At 39.8% G+C, this 22,709-nt stretch overlaps 1 protein-coding gene across 21 annotated transcripts in view; it reads left to right on the top strand.

The window, feature by feature from the left end:
* The window catches only part of RYR3 (ryanodine receptor 3), a 561,484-nt gene that overhangs the window by 139,982 nt on the left and 398,793 nt on the right, over nucleotides 1-22,709 (top strand). For all 21 annotated transcript variants that reach the window (XR_010601063.1, XR_010601064.1, XM_065595380.1 and 18 more), the window contains 6 exons: nucleotides 235-313; nucleotides 928-1,040; nucleotides 1,329-1,428; nucleotides 11,150-11,243; nucleotides 18,630-18,704; nucleotides 19,035-19,191. Coding sequence is in view for 19 of the 21 variants with exons in the window: in XM_065595380.1 (XP_065451452.1) it covers nucleotides 235-313; nucleotides 928-1,040; nucleotides 1,329-1,428; nucleotides 11,150-11,243; nucleotides 18,630-18,704; nucleotides 19,035-19,191 (618 nt within the window). In the remaining 2 variants the exon portion in view is untranslated. The remainder of the gene's footprint in view (nucleotides 1-234; nucleotides 314-927; nucleotides 1,041-1,328; nucleotides 1,429-11,149; nucleotides 11,244-18,629; nucleotides 18,705-19,034; nucleotides 19,192-22,709) is intronic.

Here is a 22,709-nt window from a genome sequence, read left to right as displayed (position 1 = left end):
AAAATCCCTGTTCATGTGTGTACCTTTACACTTAGAAGGAGGAGCATTATCTTACATGTAGTAATTCCTGCAAGATGCTAATTTTGAACTCTCATTGCAGTCAATGGGATATTTAAATTCAGATTAATGGTAAGATTGAGCTTTGTGAATCTATGAGCATCTTCGATTAGAGATGTATGCCTCAAATGACTCTGCTGATTTTGGTGTTTTTAATCATTTCAACATGTTTTGTAGTATTTGACGTGTTTGTCAACATCAAGATCCCAGACAGATAAACTTGCATTTGATGTGGGGTTACGAGAAAATGCAGCAGGTATGCCAATATTCTGTGTTATTTTGTGAGAAAAAATTGCCAGTTGTATTAGTCTTAAGAATGCATTTAGGATAGTGATGGAAATTATTAGCATTACAAACTTGTGAACCTGCCATTATTTATTCATTAAGAAATAAGACTGACTTACAATAGGGTCAGCACCCTGGGGGGGACGGGGAGGTGGGGGACATGAAATAAACAACATTGTATGACCAGTGGTCAGTGTTATCTTAAATTGGAAAACACTGGCAAATATGGACTAAGTACAAATTGATATATTTAATATATTTTAAAATGTAGAAAAACATCCAGAAATATTTAATAAATTTCAATTGGTATTCTATTGTTTAATAGAGGTTGGGGGCGAGGATGTTCAATTACAGTATCAAGTTAATCGAGCCTTGACTGACAATATTGGGGGAAATGGGAGGTGTGAATTGTCAGAAAAGAGAAAAACTAGTGGGTATATAAGGCAAATATTATCCGTATAAAAATGGTAAGTCTTTACTGTATGTTAGTGTACAGGTAGCTTTATGAGATATTTACATATTTTAGAATGATATATTATTTATTAGATACTAAATAATTGGCATAAGCATCTCTGTATATTGTAGGTGAGGCATGCTGGTGGACAATACATCCTGCTTCTAAACAGAGGTCAGAAGGAGAAAAAGTTCGAATTGGCGATGATCTTATCCTGGTCAGTGTGTCCTCTGAAAGATATCTGGTAAGGGCGTTTATCTTAGAAATTCTCTTATTTTGATTGTCCTGTTCTAAGCAGAAATAAAAGCTGTTGCTACTACTATTAACATTGAATAGATTTGGATAATAGTATGTTGTGAAACAAGTGTCTGATTTCAAGAAATTGTATGAAGACTTCTGAGATATTGAAAGTTTTCAATAAAATATTTATCTTTGAACACTGTTTGAGAAAAGAATAATTTATTTAAATAGATTTAATAGCAAATCCTTTTAATGGTTCTCCCTCCGGGGTATGGTTTTCTCTCTGTTACAGCATCTCTCCATGTCAAATGGAAATGTTCAGGTGGATGCCTCCTTTATGCAAACACTCTGGAACGTCCATCCTACATGCTCAGGAAGTAGCACTGAAGAAGGTTTGTCATGTTAAACATTGTTAAAAGTGAATATTTATTATATAACGTTTCATGGCATTTTACAGAGTCTAAACATAAAAAAGACAGTTCCTGACCCAATGAACTTAATAGTTTAAATTACACAAACATAGAAAATAAGTATAACAGAGAAAGGAAGGATGACTGAAGGGCAAGAGGGAAGTATGGATAGCACAACAGTTAAACTCATTGGTAAGAAGTAAAGTGGTTGATGTAATTGTAGGTGTACAAGGCATGAAGGGTTGAGTGAGAGAAGACAAATGGAGTAACAAGGTGTGATGAATATGCAGAGCAAAGGAGGTGTGATAGGGATCAATGAGAGAAAAGATTTATTATTATTAATGGATTGATTTAATTCATTTATTTGTGTTTTCATAGTGCCTAGGAGCCCTAGTTATGAACCAAGACCACGTTGTGCTAGGTGCTGTGTAAACCTAGAACAAAAAGATGTTCCCCACCCTATCAAGCTTACTATCAAAGTATAAACCAACAAGAGACAACAGATGGATACAGACAGGCCAATGGGGGAGTACAAGGAATCAATGAGATGTTGGTCAGCATGGTAGGCTGTGGTCTCAGTACACCAGAGGTCTAACCATTGTCAAGGTTTTTTGTAGGCGTCATGGCAAAGGGGGGTTTTAAGGAGGGGTTTTTGAAGAAGGATAATGAGGTAGATTTGAGATGTTTATGGGGAGCTCCTCCCAAGCATGAACGGCAGCATGGAAGGAAGCATTAAGGTGATGACTTGTTTGGAAAATTTAACAGGTAGGTGATGAAGGGTGGCATCATGAGCTGATTGGAGGCAGGAGTCAACTTCTTGATACTGAATAACAGATGATAGGCCATGAAAGGTGTTGAAAAAGAAGACAAGAATCTTATGTTTGTGGCAACAGAGAAGGAGGGATGCAAAGAGAGGGCTGATGTGGTGAAAGCAATAGGCTAGGAAAATTATCTTTGTAGCAGCATTATGGATGGATCTGAATGGGGCATGATTGCATATATCAAGGCCAGAGGAAAGGGTGTTGCAAGATGATGAGCATCTGGAGTGAGAGGTTTAGTTTTGTGGATGGATAGGGAAGGCCATATTTTAGAGACGATATGCTGCAAGAATTGGCAAGATTTAGACATTAACTAGATGGGAGGTCTGAGAGAGGTTCAAATTGCAGATGATGTCTGGGTTATGGACCTGAGTGACAGGCAGGATGGCAATGTTGTGCACGGTGATCAAGAAAGTAGAAGACAGAAGTGAAGGTTGGAGGAAGGGGAAGATTTGAGGAGTGAGTCAAAGGTAGCAAAAAGGTAGTTGGGATTGAGGATTTTGGATTGAATTAAGTTTGAGAAATAGTTATTTAGCTAGGAAGATGGCAGAATTGAAGAAGGATTTAGGCAGGGGCAGAGTTGTGTAGAGCTTTAAAAGTAAGTGTGATACATGAAGTGGGGACGGGAGTAGCTCCCTTTGATGGACACCCAGCCAGCCAGTTAGCTGTAAAATCCCTCTTCGTCCGTTCTCTGCTTGCTTTACCTATTAAGGATTAACAAACCTACAGGTAAAAGAAAAGGACTGGGCACCTGACCAAAAGAGCCTGTGGGAAGGTAGAATGCTTTAAAATTGGGAAGGAAACTTTCCCTTTATCTGTTGTTCTCTGGGCTGCAGGGATGGAGCAGCAATGCTGTGTAAGGCTTGAACCAGGTATGAAAATTCATCTTCCATACCTAGAAGAAATTATTTGGATAGGGAATGTTTAGTTAGACACAGTCAGGTTTATTTTGTATTTTGGCTTGTGGATCTCCTCTGTGCTAATCCCAGATGCTTTTGTTTGCTTGTAACCTTTAAGCTGAACCCCCAAGAAAGCTATTTTGGGTACTTGATTTTTGGAATTGCTCTTTTAAAATCTAGCAAAAGCCTAAGTTCCAGATGTAATTTTTTCCTTTTTGTTTTTAATAAAATTTGCCTTTTTTAAGAACAGAATTGGATTTTTGTTGTCCTAAGAGGTTTGTGCATGTTGTTTGATTAGCTGGTAGCCACAGCTAATTTCCTTGTTTTCTTTCTCAGCTCTTCCCCAGAATGGGGGAGGTGAAAGGGCTTGAGGGTACCCCACAGGAAGGAATTCCAAGTGCTCCTTCCTGGGTTCAAAGGGTTTTTTGTTTGTTTTGTTTTTCGCATTTGGGTGGTGGCAGCCTTTACTAAGCCAAGGCCAGAGAAAAGCTGTAACCTTGGGAGAGTAATACAAGCCTGGAGTGGCAAGTATTAATTTTTAAAATCCTTGTGGGCTCCCACTTGTGCACTCGGAGTGACAGAGTGGGGATTCAGCCTTGACAGTAAGGCTGAAATTTAATTTTCTTCTTTGAGTGGCCTCGGTATATTCTTGTCTGTGGGATCAAGCTTGTTCACCCCAAACTTCTGGAACCTTCTGGAAAGCACTGTCTGTTGGGGCTTCTCACCCCTCCTTCTTTCTGCTGTCCTGGGGGGTTCCAAGGGTTTAAAAGGAGGAGTGGCCCCAACCTCTCCTCAGTTCCTTCTAGCCACCGAAGGTACAGTGAGCTGGTATCTCACACAGTGTACTCGAATTGTTCGTTGGCATTTCATTAAAGCATAGACTTCTAGAACCATAGGAATAGAAGGGACCACAAAGGTCATCTAGTCTAACCCCCTGCCAAGATACAGGATTTGTTGGGTCTAAACCATCCAAGACAGATGATTATCCAGCCTCCTTTTGAAAGCCTCCAGTGAAGGTTCTTCTACAACTCCTTAAGCAGTCTGTTCCATTGTCCTACTGTTCTTACAGTTAGAAAGTTTTTCCTGAGATTCAATCTAAATCTGCTGTGCTATAGTTTGAATCCACTGTCTCTCGTCCTGCCCTCTGGAGCAAGAGAGAATAACTTTTCTCCATCTTTTTATGTCTGACTTTCAAGTATTTGAAGACCGCTATCGTGTCCCCCCTTAATCTCTTTTCCAAACAAAACATACCCAGTTCCTTCAGCCTTGGCTCATATGGCTTGCATTCCATTCCTTTGATCATCTTTGTCATTCGCCTCTGGAGCCTTTCCAGTTTCTCCACATCCTTTCTATATGTTGGTGACCAAAGTTGGACACAGTACTCCAGCTGAGGCCTAACCAGCATCAAGTAGAGTGGTACTATCACCTCCCGTGACTTGCATGCTATGACTCCGTTAATGCAACTTAAAATTGCATTTTTATTTTTTTTTGCAACAGCATCACATTGCTGACTCATGTTGAGGCTGTGATCCACCACAACTCCCAGATCCTTCTCAACAGTGCTGCTGCCAAGCCAGTTATACCCCAGTCTGTATTTGTGCATTTGGTTTTTCTTCCCTAAGTGTAGCACCTTATGTATGTCTTTGTTGAATTTCATTTTGTTGTCTATAGACCAGTTCTTCAATTTATCAAGATCCCTCTGAATTTTAGCTCTATCTTCCAAAGTGTTTGCAACCGCCTTAGCTTTGCGTCATCTGCAAATTTGATTAGTAAGCTCTCTATTCCTACATCCAGGTCTTGAATAAATATGTTAAACAACACTGGACCCAGAACAGATCCCTGTGTAATCCTACTTGTGTAACCCCACTCCCTCCAATCTGACATAGTTCCATTAATAGTTACTCTTTGTCTGCGGTTGTTTGACCAATTATGTATCCACGTAATGGTAGTTCTGCCAAGCCTGCATTTCTCCAGCTTACTTATCAGAATGTCATGTAGGACTGTGTCAAAAGCATTGCTGAAGTTCAGGTATATTATGTCCACAGCATTCTCCCTATCCACCAAACCAGTTACCCTGTCAAAGAAGAAAATCAAGCTGGTTTGGCATGATTTGTTTCTTGGTAAATCCATGCTGGCTGGTAGTGATTACCCCTTCCTCCTACTGTCTAGTAAAGGGCTGGATCATGCAGGACATACCAAGTCCCAGATCTTCCCCAGAAATGTATGTGTTGGGGTCACCCTGATATAACCAAGGCTGGTGAAAGCCAGAGTGTGGCTAGCAGGCTGCAGTTACACACAGACACTCAGGGTGCGGCTTACGTGCTGGAAGACAGTTTGCTGTAGTAGCTCCCAGCTGGGATGCTAACAAAGCATTGTAAGGCACCCACGGTTCCAGGGCAGGGGTGACACAGACACCCACTAGTCTGCATTGTGCCCCAGTATGTCACAACGAGTCCGTCCTTTGTGGTCCAAAGGTTGTCCATGTAAGATGCACTATGTTTCACAATTATCATGGCCTGACAGCTTCAGCCTCCTGGAAATGTCAGTCTTCATCCAGGACAAAGGCAGCCTTGCAGGCAAGCCTTCACACTGTCTTCATCACACCATATTGCATGACTGAAACTGCAGCTGTACATGTATTTTCAGCAAAAAAAAAAAAAAAAAAAAAAAAAAATCCCCACATTAAGACATGCTTTGGGAGAGCAAGAAGTTCATTCACTTCTATTCACTCTTGACCTGGCAGCCAGAGCTGATGCTTCCTTGGCATTCCTGCTCTTCTTGTTTATCTAGAAGAACTCCGCCTGCCTTCCTAGGCTTTGTACTGCTTGCAAAAAGGGTGGGAATATACAGACACCATTTGATGAAGAAATGAAGTAACTGGCATTCTTTGAGATGAGACCCTGGTATTTGTGCTCCCCACTTTTTAGGAGTCCCAGGTTAGGAATTCCAGAATTAGTGGAAGAACTGAGGGTCAGTTGGGGCCAATCACTTTTTTTATACCTTTGGAACCCTCCAGGAGGGGCAAGTGCCCCCAATGGTGGTGCTCTCCAAAAGCTTGTGGTGCAGTTGCCTTGGTCCAACAAGTGGGACTGAGCAGAGGCTCATCTCAAAGAATGCCGATTACAGGTAATTAACCTTAATTATGCAGAAAAACATATTGGAAAGAAAAGAATCCGGGAAACTGGATGGAAAGATGTTATGGTAGTGTAGGTAAGACAGAAGCACCAAGTGAACTATGTTTTTGGCAGTAAGGGAAGAGGAAGAGGTAAGATAGAAACATTATAAGAAGCGTCAGCAAGTTTTGGAGAGCCTGGGTATGACAGGAAAAGGAATTGGGGGAATGAAAGATAAACCAAAGATTGCAAGTTTGAATGACACAGAGAAAAGTGAACTTTTCAACAAACTTAGACAAAAGTGTGAAATGGACAGCATAGAAATGTCAGGAAAGATTAATTCATTTTTATGTTCTTTAGTTTAAAGAAGTGACAGGACATGTAAGAAGATATTGGGCATGTCTATACTTAAAATGCTGCAACAATGCAACTGCACCACAGTAGCACTTCAGTGAAGATGCGACCTATGCTGATGGGAGGCGTTCTCCCATTGAGATAGGTATTCTACCTTCCTGAGAGATGGTAGCTAGGTTGACGGGAGAATTTTGAGCAGCGTGCCTATCTGTATTATGCTTTTGTTCAAGTCAGTGCTATTAGATCTTCACTTCCATGGGTACCAAATGTCCTCAAGGTTTTACATTCTGTATCACCTTTTGAGGCCAAATTTCTGAAGTAGAATAAAACCCTCAAACACAAGTGCTTTTTGGCAAGACTACCCTTATTTTCAGAATATTGCTATAATTATGTAGAAAAATTGTAACACCACATCTCCTATCAAAGTTCCATGTATGCAGAATATATTTAAAATATAAGATACTGTATCTAATTACTAGAGATGAGACTCACAATGGGACACAACTTTCTTTTGTCAGTGTTTCATCAAGATAACGAACACTGAATATACTAATTTTTAAAATAAATTAAGCAATTAATATTCCCAGAGGATGAACTGTGCATTACTCTTAAACATCAAAAATATTTTGATAGAGTTTTGTCTATTTGTAATAATGCAAGAAGAATTATGACTAACTTGTGAATGTTTCAACGCCTATTAGAGAGAGTCTGTTTTGCAGTCTGAGCATGTACTAAAAAAAAAAGATGAATGGAAATAATCTCATAAAATCATGCTTTATGTGTAAGGATTGTGATAAACTCAAGACAGACAGCTGCAGGGGCAGGGTAGAAAACAGTCTCAGAGGCTTAAAAGGCCCTCCTCCTTATCAACTGAGGAGGGGTAACTACAGGTCAATCAGGTTCAGCTGAGAAGGGGCTACCAGAGAATCAATTAGGATCAGCTGGAAGGGAGTTACCTGAGGTCAATTAGGATCAGCTGATTCCAACTAAGGGCTACCTGAGACCTTTTTAACCCCTCCCCTGTTGGGAGGAGGGAAAAGGCGAGAGAGAGGAGGAGTCCTGCTGCCAGTAGGTCAGGAGCAGCAAGACAGGGAGCCTCTCCAGGAGGGGAGGATGCATTCCCTCCAATAAGGGAGAAAAACAAGCTAAAAAGACTGGTGGAGAGAAGGAAGGGACTTCCCCTGTGCTACCAAGAGGGACTATTTTACCCAAGCCCATCTCGCCAAGGCAAAAAGCCGACGAGGCTGGTGAGCCTGAGAAGGTGCCCTGTCACAGGATGTTGTGGACTAATTATAAAATATGGCATTAACTTTCAATGGCTCAGTTAATGCTTTATTAATATTGTTAATTTTATAGCAAAAATTTTCTATCAAAAAGGTTATTTTCCAGTATTTTGGAAAAGAGTATACTTGATATCAGAATACGTGGGCCAGATTTTCAAACGTGGCTTCAATTATTTCTGTATGCATTTTTGCCCATTAGTTATTCAGGCATAATCACTTGCATCTCTAAGTGTGAGAAATTCTGGTCCTAGGTTTATCTTTTGTTCACAAAGGTGTGCATACATTTCAGGCTTGTTAATACCTCAGTGTAGTATGGATATCTGGATTACACATGCAAATATCTGTATGTTTGTGTAAACCTCCGATGTGTCCAGTTATTTAATTATGCACTTTTACATTCACCTGTTTGAAAATTTGCATTTCTATCATTTGCATATGAGGGTGCATATACACAGCAAGCCTATAGCACCTGTCTATCGGTAGTGTTAGAAAAATGTACATGCAGGCAGGTGCACCTATTTAAACGGAGGTCACATTTTTAAAACTTGGCCATTTACATATTGAAATCAATATATCACATGTAGCATCAATCTATCTTTGGGTCACTACTATCAAGTTATTCAAGGCTTTCTTTCTGGTGTTCCAGAGTTTTCTTATTGATTCTTCTTACAAAGATATCCTTTCAAATCCTGATGAAACAGGGATCTGCAAATGCCTACTCATCTTAAATGCAAAAATATGGGGGTCTCTCTGGCTTCTTTATGTTAGGTAAAAAGGCTAGCGCTGCTTATAGGAGCCCTAAAAGTCTCTCATCTGTCCGGGAAGAACTCTCCTGGTGCAGACACTGTGGAGAGTGTCATAAGGAGTATGGGGATAAACTGGATGAACTGGAACTATTAGTATATAAGCTAAATTGTGACTTAATTGGTGCTACACAGACTTGGTGGGATCAATATCATGACTGCTATAAGTATTATAGCTTGTCCAAGAAGGACAAGCAGGAAGAAGGGAGGAGGTGTTGCATGATACATCAAGAATATATATACTTTTGCAAAGTGGAGGAAGGAACCAGTGGGCGAGCCAGTTTAGACTTGTATCTGTCCAGCAGGGTGGAATTGGTTGCAAATCGAAAGGTTGAAGGCAATTTGGGTAAACATGATCAAGCAATGATAGATTTCATGATTCCAAAAAAAAAAAAAAAAAAAGGAAGGAAGGAGTGAAAGCAGCAAAATAAGGAGAATGGATTTCACAAAAGCAGACTTTAACAAACTCAGAGAACTGGTAGGTAAGGTTCCATAGGAAGAAAATCTAAGGGATAAAAAGAGTTCAGGAATGCTGGCAGTTTCTCAAGGAGATAGTATTAAAGGCAAAACTGCAAACTATCCTGATGCAAAGAAAAGATAGGAAGAATAATAAGAGGGCCAGTGTGGCTCCATCAGGATCATTTTAATGACCTGAAAATCAAAAAAGAATCCTACAAAATGTGGAAACAAGGATGAATGGCTAAGGATGAGTAAAGAAGAATAGCACAATCATGTAGGGACAAAATCAGAAAGGCTAAAGTATAGAATAAGTTACACCTAGCAAAGGACATAAAAGGCAAGAAGTAGAGGTTCTTTAATATGTTAGGAGCAAGAGAAAGATGAAGGAAAGTGTAGATATTCTGCATTGCGGGGAAGGAGAGCTAATAATGACATCAAGAAGGCTCAGGTGTTTAATGCCTATTTTGCTTCAGGGTTCACTAAAAATGTGAATGTTGACGAGATACTCAACACAGTATTAACAAGGAGGAAGGAACACAGGCAAAATAGGGGAAAACAGGTTAAAGAATATTTAGATAAGTAAAATATATTCACGTCAGCAGGGTCTGATGAAATTCACCCTAGGGTACTTAAGGAACTAGCTGAAACAATCTTGGAACCATTAGCAATTATCTGAAAACTCATGCGGCCTGAGAGGACTGGAGAAGGGCAAACTGTACCTGTGGTTAAAAAGGGGAACAAAAAGATGAGTCAACCTAACTTTGTTACCTGGAAAGATACAGGAACAAATTATTAAGCAATAGGTTTATAAGGAATAGCCAGTTTGGATTTGTCAAGAACATGCCAAACCAACCTAATTTCCTTCTCTGACCAGGTGAGTGGCCTAGTGGATGGGGGGGAAGCAGTAGATCTGATATAGCTTGATCTTAGTAAGGCTTTTGACACAGCCACAAATGAAACTCTCATAAGCAAACAAGATGAAATTACTGGAAGGTGGGTGCAAAACTGGTTAAAAGATCATTCTCAGAGTAGATATCAATGATTCACTGTCAAACAGACCCAGGCAGGGGACCTGTAATCTGAGCCCCACCAGTGAGGGCTTCAGCCCTGAGTGGTGGAGCTCTGGCTTCAGCTTCGGTCTCGAGCCTGGGCCCTAGCAAGTCTTATGCAAGCCGTGACGACCCCATTAAAACAGGGTCGCAACCCACTTTGGGGTCCCGACCCACAGTTTGAGAACTGCTGCTCTAACCTTTCCCCCACTTTTTCTGGTGTGTTCTTTTTAAAAAACTGAAAAGCACAGATTTGACTGGTGACGTTAGAACAGTTCACAGTAAGATGTTGATTAATCATGTTTCTTCTTTTGTGCTGTGCGGCAAACTGCCTACATTTGACCTGCAGTCTTTGTGTTAAATGGGTTGGAAAGATAGCCTCCATTAAAATCTAAATCTACAGAATAGCTAAGTGTTTTTCTCTGCCCCAATCACCTTCTGTTGCTATGCAGTTTTGATTTTGACACACATTATAAATGTCAAAACGGGCTGATAGCTTCACTTAACAAGACATTTTGTATGGTAGACATTTAAATTTCAATAATTTAGAACACTCACTTCTACCTCAAAACTATAGTAGTATGCATTTGACTATGCTTTTGCTTCAAAATGCCACTCAAAACAATAGTAATTATGGAAGCTTTAATTTCCACTTGCCTATCTCTGAATCCTAATTTAGCTCTTAAATGTCTGGGATACTTATTTTCTTTTTCATCTTCAGTTTCAATGCAGACTTTTTTTGTTGAAAACAATATCATACTAAAGTAATACATTTGATGTCATACAAATTATTGTATGTACTTATTTAATTACACTGCTGATAAAATACTGACTAAATCCAGGTTTTACAACTGTGGACTTCACAAATATTATTGCTTTTATCAATGTTTCCATAAGTTAATTAGGTAATATGATTCTTTTCCAGGATATCTACTTGGTGGGCATGTAGTACGTTTTTTTCATGGCCATGATGAGTGTTTGACAATCCCATCTACAGACCAGAGTGATTCACAGCAGAAGTGAGTGAGCATGGATTTTTAAACACTTTTTTCCCCTGAAAATCGAAGTGCAGCTTCACTTGTCAGTAAATTTTTTTTCTCAGTATTTTCTTAGTGTGAGTAAATATAAAACTGTAAAGTGTGTGTGTGTGCACACGAACGCGCAGAACTTTTATACAATTTCTGAATGCTTGGTACTGATAGTGGGGCAAACTTTGACCTCCATAATACTCTTACAATCTCACTGAGGTTAGTGGGGTTGCACTGGTGTAAATAATGGCACAATTTTGTTCAGTATGTAGAGAAATCACAGGGACTAATTTACTTGCTATTATTTCACTAAAAACATGAAAATGAGTCGTGCAGTCATTAGGCTTCTTCTTATCTTATGTATGTGTCTCTCTCTCACTTTATTTTTAAATATATGTTTGGCAAGTGTCTAATACTCCCCAGTGTTCCTGCTTCAACAGGCAGCTTTATATGCATTCTGAAAACACTGTATGAATACAGTGGTACAATTGAAAAAGTTATTATTTATGTTAATGAAGCAAGACCAGCTCATTACAAATTGGTATTTCAAGAACAGGAGAAATTCCCATCTGACTAGGAATGCCATCTGGAATAGTTTTTGAAGTTTACCCACAGCAGTGATATAATGTACTGAGATTTGTTTGGAGTTGCATTGCCATCATCAGGATTTCAGAAAAAATAAACATTAGTATCCAGTTTGAACTGCTTTATGTTCAGAACAATCACACATAGATTCTACAAAACAAAATAAATTTGAAAAATAGGAACAGATGTAGGAAAAAAGAGAGTCAGCAAAATTAATTAGTAAGAACTACATAAGAGAGACTGAAAATCACTTTGGTCCACAATACATTGCTTGTAGAAAAGGGTTTTGAGTATTACAGTCCACTTGCTCAACCTATTCCAGACAACCTGAAATTCCTGTGTTACTATTAATAGAACTGACCCTTTGTGACAGCCCAGTGCACATTCTTCCTGCCTGATCAAAACATAGGGGTCTGAGAGCTGCATCTCTGTGTGTTGCTGCAACAGTCTCGATGTTGATAATTCCTTGTTCAAACACACACAGCAAATCCCCCCCTCCCCCCCCCCCCACACACAACCCCAAACAAACAACAGTGAGGGTGTGGTGGGGAACAACCAAATGCCTGACTGAACATCAGGGATGAGAAAAAAATGCATCAGTGGAAAAATGACTGATCCTTGAGATTTTTTTACTACATTATACAATATTCTGCAAATTCTAAAATTTCAGTAAAAAGAAAATTGTATGTTTTTTTCATTGTCAAGAATAATAGAAGGGCTACTTCTCTGATAATCCAATCTTGCAGAAAATGTCGGTAAGCAAGAAACAACAGCACAATGTGATCCTTGTTCTTCTCCGATCCCATTCACCTATATGTGTGAACTTCACAGCCTAATTAGAACTAGTTAAATGCTATCATTATTAAGCAAAGAAAATTTCATTTTTTTCCCCTAAGATGCAAGCAAATGAAGTGCATAAATAATATCTTCATGTTGCTGTTAAAATCACAAAACAGGTCAAGTAATATTTTGGGGATTTGGCTTTGTGTGGGTAGACAGAATACAGGTTTGTGCGTAGCAATATACTGTAAAAAGTATAATCTGTAAAAATCAACCAAGAGTCCTGTGGCACCTTATAGACTAACAGACGTATTGGAGCATAAGCTTTCATGGGTCAAACATGCGTCTGACGAAGTGGGTCTTCACCCACGAAAGCTTATGCTCCAATATGTCTGTTAGTCTATAAAGTGCCACAGGACTCTTTGTTGATTTTTGTTCTGATGCTGTAAGGGAAAGCTCTCGGGTCTCACATGTTTAGTATAAGTTAAAGGAGAAATCACAAGTGTGAGGACAATATTCAAACTCAATGGAGTTGGGATCCTATGTTGTGGTGAGAATACTTTACTTACCTATTTATTCCACCTCGCATACCTCTTTGTCAATTTTTTTTTCATTTATTGTCATTTAGGAAATGATAGATATTCAAGTTGCTTACAGACCTTTAAAGACTGCTGATAAACAATGCTTAAATACAGCTTAAATACAGCTCTCCAAGTGCATCTTGGGACAGATACTGTTGAAGCACACTATTCATCACACTGCTCACATTATTTTTAACATGGTAGCACTTGGTTTTTGCCTCAGATTTATTAGGAATGCTTTGGGAAGACAGCATCAGGGAAATTATCATCTCATTTTTGTTCAGAAAAGTGATTATGTAAAAATGGCACGTTCTTACTCAGCAGGTCTAATTCATGTGTGTGTTCTCTATCCTTTCTGCTTTTACTAGTGGCCAAAAGTTTGCTACTCTTTTATCTTGTTTAGAACTACAGAGCCTACACTGTTGTAAGAAAACGAGCTTGACTGATTTCTAGCTTGTACCTAATCAGTGGTAGTATAAACCAGTTTCCAGTTGCATGGTCAAGTTCTGTCCTCAGTTGCACTTGTGGAAATTTCATCTGAGTTGGTTTGAATGCTGAGACTGTGGACAGAATTGGATCTGCAGAATCTTTGTTGCAAGTGAAAATGCACACAAAGATCACAAGTTGAGTGTGCAGGCCTGACGGTTGGGCAAATAAAAACAATAGTAAACAGATTCAATGTGAAAATCATAGGATACAATAATTATATGGTTCCCACAATGCCAATTTAGTCACATTTCTGAATATAACTTCAGTTTAAAAGATATTATCTAGTCAATGGGATGTAACTTGTATACAGGTCTATAATATTTTAACAGGCTTGTCAGAGCAGGAATTCTGTAGACTTAGGGGTAGTTAAACTACTTTGCTGCATACTCTATTGTAAAACAGAAAAGTAAATGTAAATAAAGAAAAAGTCCAGCCCCCCCTTAAGGGCTGAGCAGGTCTTCCCTCTGCAAAGGTAAATGGAATAAGATTTAGTTTGCGTAAGCAATTTTCTGAGCATCACTCCTGTCATTTCATCCAAGCACCAGAAGTGTTGTAATATTTACCATTGCAGTGTAAAGGCCAGGCTTGACCCTGGTAGTCCGTAATCTTAAAAGATAAACATTCCTAAAACAAACCAGTCTGAACTGCCCTGTTAAACAATACTTTGTAAAATGGAAACCAAATCATGTTACATGGATCAAATTTGAATTTGACTGTCAAACTTTTCATATTTTTAATCTTCTAACCAAGTGGACCCGTCATGAGGTCTTTTTGTTCCACTAGTCTAGGTCTGTCAATTTTAACCCCCCTGTGATTTTTTTGGAATAGTTTCAATCATTCATATTAATAAAGGAAACACTTCTGCTGTTTGGTGTGGTCCTTTGAACAAATACTAATTACTGACTACACTCTTGCATTTCTTACGCTTTCCTGTTGCCTTCTCCCACTTGAGAATGAAAGAAAAAACAAACCACACAGATTACCTTCCACAAGTGGGTGAAAGCTACAAAAGAATCAGTAACTGGAAATTTTAATAGACACACTTAGGACTTGATATGAATCAAGCATTAATGTTGAGTAGTCCCTTAATTCTCATACTCCCTCCTTCAGAACTCTCATAATTAACATACTTAATCAATTGTTATTTTGTTGATGTTTTAAAAACAATTAAATATACCTTAAAATAAAGATGATAAAGACTAGGGGTATGTCTACACTACGGGATTAATCCGAATTTATATAATTCGAATTTTGGAAACATTGTATAAAGTCGAATGTATGCGGCCACACTAAGCACATTAATTTGGCGGTGTGCGTCCATGTACCAGGGCTAACGTCGATTTCCGGAGCGTTGCACTGTGGGTAGTTATCCCATAGCTATCCCATAGTTCCCACAGTCTCCCCCACCCATTGGAATTCTGGGTTGAGATCCCAGTGCCTGATGGGGCAAAAAACATTGTCGCAGGTGGTTCTGGGTACAGCCTCACCCCTCCCTCCATGAAAGCAACGGCAGACAACCATTTTGCGCCTTTTTTCCTGGGTGAACGTTGCAGACTCCATACCACAGCAAGCATGGAGCCCACTTGGCTCAAGACAGCAGTCATGAACATTGTAAACACCTCGCGCGTTCTCGTGCAGTTTATGCTGAACCAGAACCAGAAAAACGAGGCGAGGAGGAGGCGGCGACGGCAGTGCAGCAACAAGAGTGATGGGGACATGGACATGGACACAGAATTCTCTCAAACCGCAGGCCCCGGTGCTTTGGAGATCATGTTGTTAATGGGGCAGGTTCTATCCATGGAACGCCGATTCTGGGCAAGGGAAACAAGCACAGACTGGTGGGACCGCATAGTGTTGCAGGTGTGGGATGATTCCCAGTGGCTGCGAAACTTTCGCATGTGTAAGGGCACTTTCATGGAACTTTGTGACTTGCTTTCCCCTGCCCTGAAGCGCCAGAATACCAAGATGAGAGCAGCCCTCACAGTTGAGAAGCGAGTGGCGATAGCCCTGTGGAAGCTTGCAACGCCAGACAGCTACTGGTCAGTCGGGAATCAATTTGGAGTGGGCAAATCTACTGTGGGGGCTGCTGTGATGCAAGTAGCCAAAGCAAACACTGAGCTGCTGCTACGAAAGGTAGTGACTCTTGGAAATGTGCAGGTCATAGTGGATGGCTTTGCTGCAATGGGATTCCCTAACTGTGGTGGGGCGATAGATGGAACCCATATCCCTATCTTGGCACCGGAGCACCAGGGTACCTAGTACATAAACCGCAAGGGGTACTTTTCAATGGTGCTGCAAGCACTTGTGGATCACAAGGGACGTTTCACCAACATCAACGTGGGCTGGCTGGGAAGGGTTCATGACGCTCGCGTCTTCAGGAACACTAATCTGTTTAAACAGCTGCAGCAAGGGACTTACTTCCCGGACCAGAAAATAACTGTTGGGGATGTTGAAATGCCAATAGTTATTCTTTGGGACCCAGCCTACCCCTTAATGCCATGGCTCATGAAGCCATACACAGGCAGCCTGGACAGGAGTCAGGAGCTGTTCAACTACAGGCTGAGCAAGTGCAGAATGGTGGTAGAATGTGCATTTGGCCATTTAAAAGGTCACTGGCGCACTTTACTGACTCGCTCAGACCTCAGCCAAACCAATATCCCCATTGTTATTGCTGCTTCCTGTGCGCTCCACAATCTCTGTGAAAGTAAGGGGGAGACCTTTATGGCGGGGTGGGAGGCTGAGGCAAATCGCCTGGCTGCTGGTTACACGCAGGGAGGGTTGGAAGGGTACTTCAGTCAGGCTGAGAAAAAGATCCTGGCTGTTGGGGAGAACGGAGTGCTGTGTGCTCTCCACAAGCTCGTCGTCGTCCTCCTCCTCCTCCTCTTCCCCGTCCTCAGAATCCTCAGGTGTAGCTGATGAGATTACCCCCGCCTCAGAATCCACGGTCAGAGGTGGGGTAGTGGTGGCGGCCCCCCCTAGAACTGCATGCAGCTCGGCGTAGAAGCGGCATGTCCGCGGCTCTGACCCGGAGCGACAGTTTGCCTCCTTTGTTTTTTGATAGGCTTGTCTGAACTCCTTGACTTTCACGCGGCACTGATCTGAGTCCCTATTGTGGCCTCTCTCCATCATGCCCTTGGAGATTTTTTCAAAAGTTTTGGCATTTCGTCTTTTCGAACGAATTTCTGCTAGCACTGAATCCTCTCTCCATATAGCGATCAGATCCAGTACCTCCCGTATGGTCCATGCTGGTGCTCTTTTTCGATTATCGGCCTGCATGGTTACCTGTGCTGATGAGCTATCTGTGGTCACCTGTGCTCTTCACGCTGGGCAAACAGGAAATAAAATTCAAATGTTTTTCCTGTCTACCTGGCCAGTGCATCCAAGTTCAGATTGCTGTCCAGAGCGGTCACAATGGTGCACTGTGGGATAGCTCCCGGAGGCCAATACCATCGAATTGCGGCCACACTAACCCTAATTCGAAATGACAATATAGATTTTGGTGCTACTCCGCTCGTCGGGGTGGAGTACAGAAATCGATTTTAAGAGCCCTTTATTTTGAAATAAATGGCTTCATTGTGTGGACGGGTGAAGGGTTAAATCGATTTAACGCTGCTAAATCCGAATTAAAGTCATAGTGTAGACCAGGCCTAAGGCATAAGCCTTAAATAAGTCACCTTCCAGCACAGCAGAATGATATTTGAGTACAGTGCTTTGTTACTCCATATACCATAAGTATACACACAGTAATAATTGCATAAATCTTTCCTGAGAGTCCAATCATTGATTGGAAAAAAGGAAATATAGCAATGACCACCATCAAATTCCAAAAATAGTACCTTTAGTAAACCTGCAGGTGCAAATTGAAGTGCTGATACTTACCTTTTCAGCCTTATGTGGCTAGTTTTACCTACCTGAGGGACTGCCTCTTACCCCATGCACCAGCACAGCATTTGAGAACAGCTGATGCCTTTAAGATAACAGTCCTGATATTTGAGAGCTTAGAGGCTGGTGACAGGGAATGGAGGGATTTAACTGGGGAATTCATTAGCCCCTGTTGATTTGGCAGAACCTGAATCAGTTGACCTTCAAGGGATAGTATGAAGCCATACTGTTTACTTCATACCTTTTCCTGAATGGTTGGACAGGGGCTATTGGTGTTATGTTTATCTTTCATTTGAGATAGTCTGTCTTTTTAAAATTATTGTATTGTTCTTAACTCCTTAAATTAAGTGTTTTTGTGAGGGCTATTTATTCAACATTTTTCTTTCAGATTTTTAGGCAGTGTTTCCCTTTAGTAAATGCAAGGGCTGAGTCTTTCTAGCAATAAAAATGCAATATTCATACAGATAGCATTGTAATAACTGTCTCACAACATATAATTGGAATTACAGTACTTTTATTTGTGAATATGTACAGATTATATGTACCATCTCTGAAATGCAGATATTGGTCTAGAAATGAATTTCAAACCCTGAAATTGATATTCTGATTACCCAGGTCGCTGTAAATTACAGCTCCTGAATGTGTTCAGTTATCTGTAATTATGTTTACTATTGTACTTCTATATACATACAGTCTTATTAATTCATACTTGTGATTGGGGAACTCTATGAATTAGAGATATTTGTGAACAATCAAGTGACATAAAATTGATCTGGTGTTTTTGAAGTTCGAACATTTTTTATCAGCACCTAAGAAGGAGGTAGCTGAGGAAAGAGAGCTACTGTTCTATAGTCGCTACAAATTTAACAACAAAAAAAATCAGATGGTTATGGATCAACTTAAACTCTTACATAGACAGTGCAGTTGATGAGTAGGAATCTGGTCTCCATTTGCTTCCACTTAACGTGGCTGGAAAAACAGTGTTCAGTAACGTAATAAGTTATAAAATCCTTGTATTATAAGTAACCACCTGGAGATGATCTTTTCAATCTGTCTGCAGGAGGGTATTGTATGAAACAGGAGGAGCTGGTGTTCGTGCAAGATCCTTGTGGAGAGTGGAACCCCTTCGTATAAGGTATTGTAATTTTGGGCCAGTGTTGTTTGTAGTTCCCACTAAATTACTAGGAGTTTGATCGGATCTTCTGCTATGGATTATCTAGAGGTATAGCTTGATTTAAATATTTTCCCCTGCTACTTGACTTATTTTAGTCCATCTATTAATATTAATAAAAATAAATCTGTAATAATACAAAGGTGCAGAGAAATATTGAAAATATGATATCTAGGCAGAATTGTTTGTGAATATGATGTTTTTTTAGAATTTTCAGCAGGTCTTTTAAAGCTCAAAGTGGAAATGTTCTTTTCATGTAATTTGGAGATTAATCTTTGCTATCTGTTTGTTTAGTTGGAGTGGCAGTTACATCAAATGGGGACAACCTTTCCGCCTTCGACACATTACAACAGGACAGTACTTGGCACTTACTGAAGAACAAGGTCTTTCACTTTTAGACAGAGGGAAATCAGACACAAAATCTACTTCCTTTTGTTTTAGAGCATCAAAGGTAAATAATTATGAAGCTCTCAAATGCTAGATCAGAATAGGTTCCAGCATCTTAGAGAATTATTTAAAGGAAGAAGCAATTGACAGTGATTTTGAATACAAATACAGGAATAAGTAACTCTGGTTGAAGATGGTAGTGTGTTTTTTGCATCTTAAAAATTTGATACTATGTTGAACAAACTGAGATTAAAAAATTATTGGAAAAAATTATTAACAGGCAAAAAAGATGACAGACTATCTTTAGATAGAATTATTCTAGAGATGATATGATCATAGAACTATTTAAATTGGAAGGAACCTCATTAAGAGAGTCATTCTTACTGTGTATCATGGTAGGACTAATTTCACTGGGACAAATTCTGCCCTGGTTCTCACTTTAGGTAGTCATATAGATAGTAGTGGCATCGCAAGTGAAGCATTTCAACCCAGGTACCTAGTTGGTCAATCTCTAAACCACAGGTTCTCAAACTGTGACCTATAGTGAGCTGCTAACTAATCATGTGGCGCTAGCATTTTTCCTCATTTCCAGTTGAGAAAAACAGTACAGATGGGAGAGGGAGAGGAGATGAAAAACAGAAGTAGGCAGTGTGATTAACTGATTTCCAGAAGGTCAAACATTTATTATTCCAAGGAGAGCTAAAAATACATAAATACTTTCCTGATACTACTTTTTAATATAAGCAATTGTTGTAGTTGCCACAATGATGATGTGATTGGAAATGGGAGGCTAAGTGATCTATGTGATCATGAAGATGCATGAGGGAATTTCTGTGTTAGGTGTGATCTGAACTATGAAAAAAATAGTAGTTTGAGAACCTCTTCCCTAAACCATCCTTGATAGACAGAAAGCTGCTGTAATATTAAGGCAGATACTGCTTTTTTTTAAAAACATGAGAACAGTGTTTTTGACCAATGGAGTCAGACTAACAGGTTAGCAGGGAATTAGCCTGTCCTCCGATCACTGGATATTTGGCTAAGTAATTTTCCAGCCCCTTCTGGTATATAGAAGCTATGCAATGTGGATTGCATTTATGATATTGCCCACACTGTGTATCAAGTGGTGGGGGATTTTGTCCAGTGGACAGCAAAGGTGAGTTGCCCCCTTTAATTGCAGCAGGGCTTGTCTGGCAGGCTGGTAGTAAGGAGGTAAAGAGGCAGGAAGCAGTACAGCCAGACCAGGTGGTGGGGGGGGGGACACACTCCACTCCACCACCTGACTGAAGGTGGGAGGTATTTCTATCTAAAGCAGTTCTGGGACCATGTTAGTGGTAAATGATTTAAAGGAGGAATCCTTTAAAAGAGCAAAGAAAGGGGGTTTGAGGCTTCTATGACTAGTACGGCAGGGAGTCAACCCTCCCTCTTCTTTATATCCCCCCTTACGCTTATATGAGAGGAGTGGGGGTTCCAGCATTGGGATGTGTGGGACCAGGATTGGAAAATGGAAGGTCTGACAGCAGCACCCCAAGTATATGAAATTACCTGCACTGTATAATTTTAGCTCCCTGGTACACCCAGATATTTAAATATAAAGTTGCAATAATTAAAACCACATACAAGGCCTCCTGTCCTCCTCCCGGCATAGTCGGACAGTGCAGCAGGATATGTGGTCTAGCCTCAGGTATTTCCAGTACTGACAATGCTGCAATTTACTGTGGCAACTTCACCCACTGCATAACTCCTTGAAGTTTCTGCTATCTTTTAGCCTGTATTTTCCCAGATATATTCTTTAATACTATGATTGAGACATTTTGAACACTTGACAATCACCTTAGATAAGTAAATACTTGAAGTTAGCCTCCATATCCACAGTCTTTCCTATAGTAAGTATGGGGAAGCTCAAGGGAATGTTGCAGATACTGAGGTAACCTTACCTATTAGTTGTTATTCTATACTTTTTGACAAGTAAGAATAATAATTTCTGAGCTCCTTATAAATACCCCTTTGTGTTTTTTATAGACAGGTATCATGTCTCCCCTTCAGGTTTATTTTTTTCTGAATAAATAAGCCCTTTTCTCTTAACCTTGCCTCACATTACCATCACTGTTATTATTTAGGCTTCTGTCCTCTGAACTGCATTCCTCCTGGTCTGGGAGCCTGTTTAGGACTTTTCTTCTCTCCCAGCTTTGCACATTCACAATGCACTTCATTTCCACTAACTCAATTGCTTTTACACAAGCATCTCTAATACTAGGAATAATTTTTTAAAATGTGAATTCATATTAGATTCTTTCTGAATGTCTCCATATAGAAATAGAGCAGAGATGAAGGAGTCTGGGCCTTATAGAAAAATTAAATTAATATATAAATGTTGTGAGAGAATTTTGTAGGCAACTGTACTGCTTTAAGTGAAGATGACTGAAAAGATATTAATGACAGATACACTAACAAGTTTATCTGTTTTCTGTGGCCATTATGAATAACATTTTCAAACGTATCATTTCCTGCAGCCCTACTTTGTCCTGATATTTTTCTGAGGTATTGAGCATCCATAACTCCCACAGAAGTTAATGAGAACTTCAGGTGCCCAGCAGTTTTAAAATCAGACTATTATTTAAGTTCTGAATATAGATTTGGGGGCCCACTTTTGAGCACCTAAGTTTTAAAATGTCAGCCTATATGTTTTAAGGGAAATATTCTATTGTGACTGGAGAGGCAACAGTTTCCCTACAGCTGGTGCGTGGAATCCTGCTTTGAGATGGGATGTTCCCATTCTAGCACAGTACTTACTCTGCTAAGCTGAGCTCAGCTGCCATTTATAAGACTTTCTGAGCACAACTATAGAAGAACTAGGATTAATTTGAAAATAATATTTTTCTTTTTTATTTTTTTTTAATATTTCAGAGTTCATATTTTATACTTCAGGTTTTATTTTCTTAACAGTATATAAAGATAAAAATAAATTATTAACATCAGAGTCAAAATAAATAACATTCTAATGCATTTAAAAGTAACAGATGACTCACACAGTAGAATTTGGCTTCGTTTCTACATATCTGCCAGGGTGTAGCTATCTTTGGGGATTAAAATGGCATTAGGATGCTGTAATAGTTTAACAGTTATCATAAAGCTTAATTCATTTTTGGTAGACGATAATGAAATAGGTATTTTAGATTTCTTTTTATATGATAGTTTCCAAATGTTCAAATTAGAAAGTAGATTTCAAGCTTTGTATTTTCTGACTTCAGGGACATGGAGCTATAGGACTGAAGTATTCAGCAGCAGCAATAAATAGGCATTGACAAGGTGCACCCAGAGGCTCAGTGAGCTGGCTTGATCATGCTATTCTTTTTATAATCCTGGACTGCAGGCCTCTGCTTTTGTCAAGTCACTTTAACTTTTGCCAAGTACTGTTAATAAAGGGAGAAACGGAGCAGGTGAAGATACCATTTTAATTATTGTCTAATCTACCTAATCATTTTTACGGATGGGTGAACTTAACTCTAAGGACCTTTCCTTACTGCTCTTTACAGAAGGACTACAGATGAGTCAACATAGCTCCAATCACATTCCTGTCTCTCC

The sequence above is a fragment of the Chrysemys picta genome, chromosome 4 (genome assembly GCF_011386835.1).
Source record: "Chrysemys picta bellii isolate R12L10 chromosome 4, ASM1138683v2, whole genome shotgun sequence".
NCBI lineage: Eukaryota > Metazoa > Chordata > Testudines > Emydidae > Chrysemys > Chrysemys picta.
Note: the sequence above shows the minus strand (reverse complement) of the source record. Positions and strands in the feature narration are given on the sequence as shown.